The sequence below is a fragment of the Monodelphis domestica genome, chromosome 6 (assembly GCF_027887165.1).
Source record: "Monodelphis domestica isolate mMonDom1 chromosome 6, mMonDom1.pri, whole genome shotgun sequence".
Lineage (NCBI taxonomy): Eukaryota > Metazoa > Chordata > Mammalia > Didelphimorphia > Didelphidae > Monodelphis > Monodelphis domestica.
The window spans coordinates 250,124,353-250,135,183 of record NC_077232.1 but is presented as its reverse complement, the minus strand read 5'-3'; the positions used below and the strand labels follow the sequence as shown (position 1 = coordinate 250,135,183).

Sequence of the window (10,831 nt, the reverse complement as noted above, 5' to 3'; positions counted from 1 at the left end):
CTGTGGGAAAGGAAGGAATTTAAGATCAAGCAACAGAGAGAGAAAACATTACAAAATGTAAAATAAATGGTTTTGATTACATCAAATTAAAAAAGGTTTGTACAAACAAAACCAATGTAACCAAAATTAGCAGGAAAGCAACAAACTAGAGAAAAAAATCTTCATAACAAAACTCTCTGACAAAGGTTTAACTTCCTAAGTAGATGAGGAACTAAGTCAAATATACCAAAAAAAAAAAAAATCAAGCCACTTCCCAATCAACAAATGTTAAAGGGATATAAATAGGCAATTCTCAGATGAGAAAATCAAAACTATAACTAAACACATGAAAAAGTGTTCTAAATCCCTTCCCATTAGAGAAATGCAAATAAAAACAACTCTGAGGTACCACTTTACACCTAACAGTCATGCCAATATGGCAGCAAAGGAAAGTGATAAATGTTGGAGGGGATGTGGCAAAATTGGGACACTAATACACTGATGGTGGAGTTGTGAATTAATCCAACCAGTTATCTTTCAATCTTTTTGCTATAAACCCACCTCCTTTTCTGATGATGCATCTCTTGGATTCAACTCCATGGCATTTCTGCCTTTTTAAAAAATTGTTGCAGCCTACTCATGTGCCCATTATGAACTTCATCTCTTTGAGTGATGTTTCATCTATATTAGACTTTTGCTGATCTCCTTTTCTCCTTGTTAGTAGAGCATCTCTCTTTCATTATCTCTTTCCCTAATTTTCTCCCATTTTCTTTTATTTATTTTGTGTATATTTTGCATGCACCTATATGAATACATGTTATTTGCCCTGATGGAATGTAAGCTCTTTGAGGGCAGGGACCATTTTATGTTAGTAGGTGTTTAATAAATGTTTGCTGATTTGACTTGTTAGCTGTTACTCCTATTGCCACTGCCACCATTACCACTATGACAATTACAACTACCAAGATTTTTCTGGGTCAATCTTTTTCCTGAAAAAAAGAGAACATTTGATGTTTAGTATTTCTAAAGACTTATGATTACTACCAAAGTGAGTGGCTGAGGACCCTAGGGCAATTCCCCAACTACATGTAAAATGTTGGTGGTCACATATTCACTTTTTAAAAAACCTTCACCTTCCATTTTAGAATCAATATGATGTATTGGTTCCAAGTCAGATGACTGGTAAGGGGTAGGCAATGGAGTAACGTTAAGTGACTTGCACGGGGTCATATAGCTAGGAAGTGTCTGAGGTCAGATTTGAACTCACGATCTCCCATCTCTGGACCTGGTTCCCAATGCACTGAGCAACCCAGCTGCCCCTCACATTCACCTTTACTAGAACTCATAGAAAGCACCCAACACAATAGAATGGCAATTGGAATAAGGCTTAAAAATCATTTTTAAATGTGTATGAATATATTAGATGCTCTCTCTCTCTCCTCATACATTTCACTTCTCATCATGATAGTAAAGGGAATAAAGCAAAAAAAAAAGTTAATCTAACTCAGTGTTTTGTAGTAATGGGCACGTGGGCCAGAAGTTCTTTCTCAGCCAGTTGGAATTTTGGAAAATTGGAAAATAAAGGACCACACTGGCTATGATAGCTAACTGATTCCTCTCAGGAGGGTGAGGTTAGATGTTTCTCCTGGGGTTTGGTTATGCGTAAATCATGTTAGGACAAAACAGTAGTTGTCAGGAAAAGTACTGTGTGGACTATTCCTATATAGATGACATTTTTGGCAAGTGTCCATACACAAAATGTGCATATATGTGTAAACACCTATAAAATGTACAAATACCTACATATGTAATATATTTCCATGTGTGTATGGACACACGCATATAAATAAACAAAACAGCTAGGTGGCACAGTGGATAGTGTTAGATCTGGAGAAAAGACTCACCTTCACCAGTTCAAATACAGTGTCAGACATTTATGTGACCCTGGGTAAATCGCTATATGCCTCAGTTTCCTCAAACTAGGAATGGAAATGGCAAACCACTCTGCCAAGAAAACCTCCAAGGGGGTCTTGAAGAGTCAGATGTCTCTGGGTGTGTACTGGAAGAGCTTTAAAAAAATATTTGGGCTTCAATTTTGAATAAAGATCCATTTGTCATATATGGCATCGGAACAAAATGCTCATTTAGGCCAAAAAGGATGGAATGGATGAAATGATTCCCTTTAACACTTCAAGGAGAAGAGGAAATGTTTTTGGCAGTGAAAACTGGGAAACTCAGTCCCTCTCATGCTTTTCTAGGTCCTCGGACCAACTGTCACTTCGAATTTGTTTCTGTGATCCCAGGAAGCAGTGCAAGACAGGGGTGAGATTTGGTTTATACTAGTTTGTCACAGGGAGGTAGTGATGTGCATGTCATCACAGAGTGACCTTGTCAAGTCACGCTGAGCATCCTTAAACCTCCTGAGTCGGCTTATGTAAGAGAAGAAAAGGAAAACCACGGAATTGTCTTTTCATTTTAAATCAAAAGTTATGATTTTATTTTGAATATTAATACACCAGAAAAAAATAGTTCTTTTATGTCGTGAAATATGCACTTGAAAATGGTAACAATCCTGACAATGCTCTGGTTTGCCCTATCAGGCTTACATGGATGGCCTTCTAGCTGAGCAGTTTACAGACTTCCAAAAAGTCTGCACCTTCCGGTGGTTTTCAAAGAAACCCTGTAACAGGCTGGCCCCTATGAAGCACAGAGAGCCAAAGAAAGAGTAGGGCCTCTTGCTCAGGCCCTTCATCTTTTTGTTAGGGTTACCCCCACTTTTTATCTACTAGGGAAAATAATTCATTATAGGTATCAACCTGCTACTGAGGACCCACTTCCCCAGCCCTAGCCAGCTTCACTCACTTCTTTGAATGATACTTCAGGAGAAGCCCACTACAACGTGGTCCCTCACACCAAGGGTTTGGATTTACTGTAGTATAGGGAAACCCATCTTCCTACAGGTGAGCCTTGGCCCCGTAGAGACAATCAAACTATCAGCTTTGTTATTGATACTCCCCAAACACACATGCTCCAGATGTGTTTCCATGGTATTTTCTGCTCAGCTTTCATTAAGTGGAGAGGATCAATTACTCCCCAGTTTCTAAATACACCCATTCCATCAATCAATGTGATGCAGGGAGAAATGAGAAACAAAAAAACCCACATTTTCCATCAACCTTGACTTTTGAATAAGAGGAAATCAGCATGCTGACACCACCTTGGGCTTGCGGTCCCTCAACAGCCTTGTCATGGATGCCCATCACCGTGCCACCTTCCCTACCTCATGCCCCAAGTGCATCGATCATCTGGAGTCTGGTAAAAGTGGTAAATCAAGCCATAGGCTGAAAGAACTTATTTTCCCTGCTCTGATTCTGCCTCAGTCACCCAAATACCTGCCATCACCGAGTGCTGATTGTCTGCACATATAAAGAATTTAGTTCACATTCTCAGCCCTCATTCTAGCTTAGGCTCACTTGGACGTGGGGAGGTCCAGGACCAGCAGTTCTTAATTGGTCTTGCTTCCTCTAACAGTAACATAAATTCCAAAGAGCAGATGGATCGCCTCTAGGTTAAGGCTGCAGATAGCAGCCAATGCTCAGAGCATTAAATAAAATTAATTAAAAATTAATTCAAAGCAGTAACTTTTGGTCCAGAATGACAGGAAGTTGAAAAGGCTTTTCTCCCCCTCATTCACTGAAAAGTTCCAAGTTCTCATCAAGACATTCTGAAGCAAGAAATCTCATCAAGTTTGATATCTTTTCAATGAGATGGTGTTGAGCATATCAGTTCCACAGGAAGAAGGCTCATGTCCCTACAGCCTTCAGGATCCTCACAGGTGAGCCACCAAATCTGCGGTATTAGACTTGCTAATAGGATGGGGAAGGGATGCTTACATGTACTGTGTGTCACCGACTTTCTGACATATACTGCTGGTCTTCAGGCAGAAGAGCTAAGTAGCCTGTTAATTCAGTAGCATGTGATAAAGGATCAAACTTGGAGACTGTTTCTATTATACTGTGAAAGATTCCTTCAGTACCTTTTCTTTCCCCCCTTGAGTGATGGATTTTTAGCTTGTCACAAGAGACTCAAATTTTTTAACAAAATTCTCAATTTACTCCCTAAAAATGTGCTTCTAGGAAAAGTCATTTTTCATATTCTATTCCAGGTTACTCCCTTCTAATCATGTATGTCTCTTGGTCAAAGTCTATCTAACCAAGTGGAGAAATTAATTATCTAGATACTTCTGATCTTCCATTCTTTTTTCCATTCCCGACTCCCTCAGTGAATTTTCACTGAAAATATCTAGATATGGATAAAAATGGCATTTAGGGTGGACAGAATGATCTGAATAGGGAGCTCAATTCTGGGTGACCTTTTTGAAAGTCTTGACTTTGGATGTAAAAACATCTCTTGAGAGAAGCTCTTTATTCCCGCTCTTAAAGTGGAAAGTTCTTCCACGACCTTGTTGGCTTCAGATGATCTCAATGACTTGAACTTGGGCTTTCTTGGGATATTACTTGGGCCTTACCCTTTGGGATGCTTCTTCTTACTGGACTATCCGACTGGAATGTGATGGAAAAGACTTCAATAGAAAGCGATCTATTGAAGCGGAATGGGGTGTCAACAAAAACATGCCTCCCCAAAGCTTTGAGGAATGTCAGCTAAGCAGAATTAAGATGGCAGCCAATTCTCTGGTAGGCTTGGGAAGTTTCCTATGGATTGTGTAACCCAGTTAACATGGTAAAACTCTGAATTTTCAAATGAAATGAAGGAACCCACTTTACTGGAATTTGAGCAAAAGCAGGTGGATTGTTTTCGGTCTCCTGATTCATTTTAAAGTCATTTGTTGGGCATTGGAACAAGAAACAAAAATCACTTCAGATGAGTATGAAAACTACCCGACACCTTAATAAAAGCTTTAGGAAACACCAGTCTAGAAACGTGCTCATTTACTGATTTGGACCCGGAGTCAAAGAATTACTGATAGATGAAATACAGAATTAAACATGTTTGGCAGCCAGGTGAGCTGCTCATCAGTCCTTCAATCAAACCAAACTCAGCCGTCATTTTACATCCTTTCTGCTCTACTTCCTTCTTCTCAATAATTTGCTTATCCTTAGAGTTATTGTTGCCTTTTTCTTTCAGGTGGGGGTGGGGGGAAGGCTTATTGCACATTGTTTAATAACTCCCAAAGCTGAAGATAACACTGTTCACACATTTTATGAAAAAAAAAAAAAGAAATCTACTTTCCCCATAGCAATTCTATCATTTCAGCTCATGGCAGTTTCATTCTAAACAAATATCACATCTGTCTATCCCTTGTCTCTCACGCGTGTGCCGATGATACCAAAACATCAAAAAATCTCAGAATAATTTAACACAAAGGTAACACTCCCTAGCCCCATATTCTTCTAACTTTGTTCACAAGAACTCCTTGTTAATTGGTAAAAACCATTCACACCGAATGGAATGTAACTTTATTCTTTTTTTTTCCTTTTAATGCCTCCCCCCACACACACACATGCACGCACACGCACACACACGCACACACACACACACAAAGCCCTTGTCATCTTTGACAGAAAACCAGAGCAGCTCCATTTCATGAATGATAGCACAATTAAAGCTAAAATAATACAAAAATAATTTGAAAAATTCCTTGTACTGTACACTCTCCAATAAAGCAAGAAAGATAAATGACCATCTTTTTCTAATAGCCAGAAAAATGTGTGTCTACTCAGTTGGGCTTTGCAGTTCAGTTCGGTGCGGCCCACACAGTGTGCATAATGTGTGTGGTCAAATGGATAGTTCCTATGCAGGATAGAAGCCCCTAATCGGTTTATCTATTTTCTTCTAATTTTTAAACTACTTAACAATTTAGAGTGCTACAGTATCACGAGAAACAATGACTTTACATGATTGCTTCTTTGAAATACTAAGAACTTGTACACACTTATTTGGCTTGTAAAGGACTGAAATATTACAGATAACGTAATCTAACTTTGCCTTTAGAGAATATGGCTCTTAAAAACTGATTCTCTGAATTCCAGAGTGAGGGACCTTGTTTGACTTCTGAAGCTAACTTGGATGGGGTCAATGGGCCGGTGTTGTCTTCCCTGTGGTTTTTAAATGGATTTCAAAACTTGAGGGGTTCATTCTTTAGGGGTCTTGGATTTTTGACCCTCAGGGCCAAATGTGTTCCCTTGTATTCTCTCTGAGAGGAGGGCACTTTTAAACACCTCAACCCTGCTTGGGTGGCGGGCGTACGAGGTGCAAAAAACACAGTGTTAACTCAATACTGCATATAATTCTTGAAAGTCACAAAAAAATAGAAAATGTGTACCATATCACAGGTTTTTACATTGAAAGCTCTGTGTGTGTGTGCGTGAGAGAGTGATTATATAGAGGAATATACATGTTGCCCACATTTATGAAATCTTGTGTCTTCTTTTTCCTGAAAATCCCTCTCTCATGCCCCTCCGAAAACTTTCTAGCCAGTAAAGGATCAATTTTCATATTATTTGGTTGTGGTTTTTGCCTTCTTCTTCTTCATCTTCTTTTTTAAAAAATTGTTTCCCATTCTCCCTCCCCTCCCAAGTTTCTTTTTAAAAGTCTCAGACAAGAGAACAAAGATTAACCTCTTTTATGCAGTAATAGAAATCGCTGGACTTCCATTGGAAATGCACTTGGAAAATTCTCTCATTTGGAACTGGGCAGTCATGTTTTATTCATTTTAAAAACCTGGTCAAAGGATCATCCCCCAGCTGGTTTTTGTATACTCACTAGCAAAAGGGCTGCCTACAATTTCTAGATTGCAGTAGGAAAAGCTTTCCCCTTCCTCGTCAAGTTATGGCTCAGGACAACCTTAATAAACCGTCTAGATACCTCTTCCATTTGGCCTAAAATTGCCAGCCATTCCCAAGGAGCGTTTTCATGTCTGCCAAAGCATTGGTTCTACGGCACACCCCTGCACCTCCACCAATTTTGTCTTTTTTCTTGTTGGCTCGAGTTTAGTGTCGAAAAAAGATTAGAAAGGATATAGAAATAAGTTGATTTTTTTGTTTTGTTTTGTTTTTAGTAAAAGTCTTCTGTCCTTAGGGAAATATAACACTTATTAAATATTTTTTTCATAAAATTTGTTAATAACCTTCATTTGCCTTTTCTTTCTTTCATTTTTTTCCCCTAGAGTCGACAGGTACGGGAGGGATAGTGTCTCTCAGCAGCAGTCCTTTAAGATGGAGTTGAACTCAGTGAGTCCTCACCATAAAAGGATCATAAACTTACTGGGTTAGATCAACCTAGTTACCCCTAAGCTGCCAAGTTTTGTTTTAAATTATTATTATTTTTAGCTGCACCATATATGATTCCTTGTGCCATTTTCTTTTGTCTGTTTTTTTTTTCTTGATGACCCTGAGCGATGGCTTCCTTCTCAGTTCCAACATTATTCAGCCTTCCTTGTTTTCCTCATTTTGCCGATGTAGGCTTCAAAGAAAAAATGACAGAAGAGTACAAAGTAGCTGACGTACATGAGAGAAGACCAGATGATATTCTGAACATGAGAGTGGCATTGGTCTTGCTGCATCCAGTAGAAGACCAGGTAATTGACTACGAGACCCATCAACATCTGTGTGATCTGGGAGAGGGTGATGAACATAGCAAACTTCCTGGAGACCCGGAAGCCCGCCGCCCGCAGGGCGTAGTAAGAGTACATCACCGCGTGCACCCCGTAGTTCATCGTCATGAACCAGCCGCCTCCAGCCACCATGTCCTTGTAAGAGTACCAAGAGTAGAGAAGCACAGTGATATGGTGGTACCAATGCAGAAAGATGAGTTTCTGTTTTCTAAGAATAATGAATATTGTATCTCCTGTAAGAGAAAGAGAAGAAAGAATCCGTGAGCACCCCGGAAGAGCACAGCTTTATTCTGTTGCACTCGCAGCTGGAGAGGAGACTACGTAGAGGCATTCCAGTCCAAGATGGTGGAGTGGGTGGAAGGCTAGACATGGAGAAACGAAGACTAGAGTTCAGATCTAACCTCAGCTACAGTCTTAAATCTCTCAGCTTCAGGCATTTAATCTATCAAATGGGAGTAATAACAACATCTAGTTTACCAGGATCAAATGAGATAAGACGTGTAAAATGTTTTGCAAGTCTTAGAATGCCATCATATAAAGGCAATCGTTAGTATCATTATCGATGATTAGAAAAAAACTTGCCCAAAGTGACTTAAGTTGTAGAGCAAGTTAATATCAATGCCAGAAGCACAATCTGGAATTTCAAATTTCCAGTTGAGGGCTTTTTCTATCACCCTCTTCTGGCTCCTAAGTGGCCCAGTGGAGAGAACGCTGTATCTCACGTCAAAGGGGGCCATGGACAAATAAATAACCTCTGCTTGCTCCAAGTTCTTCATCTGTACAATGTACAATGTACAGCATCTACCTCCTTGGATTGTTGTCAGAAGGATGTGGGATAATTGTAAAAAGCTTAGCACAGTGCCTGAAACCTAATTAACTGCTTAATAAATCCTTCCCTCCCTCCACTCCTTCCTTCTTTCCTTCCTCCCTCCCTCCTTGCCTCTTCCTTTCAATCTCCCTCTTTCTTTTCTTCCACTCCTTTCCCTCTTTAATTCCTCCTCTCGCCTTTCTGCGCTGTCTCACCCTCCTTTTCCTTCCCCTCTCTTGGATTCCGTCTTTCCTCTCTCCCTCCTTCCTACCTTTAACATTCTCTTCCTCTCCCCTTCTTACTTCCAAGTCTCCACACTCGAGCACAGGCTTCGTACTAGGAATATAATACGTGATTGGCAAATGTAGGGAAAAGGTGGAGGGAGGAGTCCTGATGAATATCTATAAAGCCTAGTCTAGCTCTAATATCCAATGCTTGGCCTAGAAGTGGTAAGCCATCAGACAATGGAGCGTGGAATGTTTTGCAAGTGAGCTCTTTTGGATTTCATGAAAATCTCATTTCTCAGGAAGAAAACAAACAAACAAACAAACAGAAAAACCGAAAAACTATTGCTCCTGGTACAGAGAATTCAGAAACAGTAATTATATTCGGGGTAGGAAGGCTCTTAAGTTCTGAAACCTTTATGGTGTAATAATGAGATTTGTGCTTGAAGTCAGAAGCTCTGGATTTGAGTTCTGATTCAGCTGTCAGCAACCATAGCTGTGTGACTTCCTTTCTCTGACATTCATTTTTTTCTCTCTATAAAATGAAGATATCAAACTATATTATATCTAGAAGCCATTTAGATTCTTGCTTTAATTTTCTGTGAAGTTAGGTGGGGTAATTTGGCACCATGGCCAATTGTTATTGAAACAAAAACAAAACAAAACAAAAAACACACACACACAAACCTCCCAGTCATATAGCCTTCCATTCCAGGCAGTATTTGATCGACACAGGCCTAGAGACAGGGCATTCTGGGTTCAAATCTTACCTCAGACAATTCCCAACTGTGTGACCCATTGCCCAGCCTTTCCTGTTGTTCTGATTTGGAACCCATACATAGTATTGAAAAGGTAAGGGTTAAAAAAAAAATAATTAATACAGATAAGGCCAGCTAGGTGACTCCCTGGATTGAAAGTCAGGTGGAGAGAATAGAAGTCCTGGATTTGAATCTGGCCTCATCTATTTCCTAGCTGGGCAAATCACTGAACCGCCATCGCTTATTACCGCTCTTGTGCCTTGGAACCAAAATACAGTCCTGATTCTAAGACAAAGGGCAAGGGTTTTTAAAAAATGGTTTAAAAGAATGAATCCATGTATCCATATCCCATTGCATGAAGAAAGAGGGTCTCCTTGGAGGGAGACCTCAGAAGAGCTTGGCTTTGTAAACATTTGGGAATAGAGCGATGTTTTGAAGAGTGCTAGGAATGGTAGAGTCAAAACATAGTCTCACCAGACTCCAAAAGTTCTGTGTGAATTCTGGGGGACGACAAGAGCAATCTGACCTGGGTATGACTCCTACGTCCAGATGCTATTATTACTAATAGGATTATCATGACCGTTGTCCTCCCTGCTAGACTGCATTTCTTGCCACCCTTGTGGCCGAGGAATTCCAATCTTCATTTGCTCCCACAAAAGGGAAACAGAGACCCTCACTTATCAGGCTTCAATGAGTGGAATTCACTCAAGCCAGAGTCAGTTTCCAAAAAAAAAAAAAAAACCAATGGTGAACTCAACTAGGAGCGGGTCCTCAGATTCCAGCAGATGTTTCCAAGTTTTCACAAAACGTTGAGTCTCAGCATGTTTGAGGTTCAATTCAAACAGGAGACAACCAACAGCTTGGGATACATAAAACAAGGTTGGACGCTCTCTTCCTCTCACTGGTTCTGATGAACTATAGCCCTAAAATTCACCAAAATGAGTTCATTGTTTAATGGCTAAAAAAGCCCTTCGTGCTAGGGAGGATATTTTGGGGGAAATGGGGTCCTAGAACTTAACATGGAGAGCAGCTGGATTCTTTTTCCCCCCTCTTCAAAATAAATTGTTTCCTTTCTGCTGAAAGAAAGATGGCAGCTTATAAAGTGGGCAGAAAATCTGGAATAAAGGAAAAAGCCTACATGTAAAGATCTCAAAAGAATAAATATTCAAATAATCCAAATTGAGAAATTTTGTTTATAAGATGGAGGCTAAAAGAGGACAAAAGGAAAGTTAGCACCCACAAATTAATTTAAATATCTCTTATGAGGAGAGATATTCCTACCTCTCAGAAGATAGGTTGTTTGCAATCTTGAGAACAGCAATGGTACAGGGGGAAAAGGCATGAAATTTGGAGTTGGAGGACCCAAGTTGGAAACCAGGTTCTGCCATTTACAACTACCTATGTTTTTTGGTAAAATAAAGGGGCTGGA

At 39.9% G+C, this 10,831-nt stretch overlaps 1 protein-coding gene across 1 annotated transcript in view; it reads right to left on the bottom strand.

The window, feature by feature from the left end:
• Positions 1-2,446: 2,446 nt before the first annotated feature.
• The window catches only part of ELOVL6 (ELOVL fatty acid elongase 6), a 145,477-nt gene continuing 137,092 nt past the window's right edge, over positions 2,447-10,831 (bottom strand). The window contains exon 4 of the mRNA XM_056803077.1: positions 2,447-7,845. Coding sequence (XP_056659055.1) covers positions 7,421-7,845 — 425 coding nt within the window. The 3' untranslated portion in view covers positions 2,447-7,420. The remainder of the gene's footprint in view (positions 7,846-10,831) is intronic.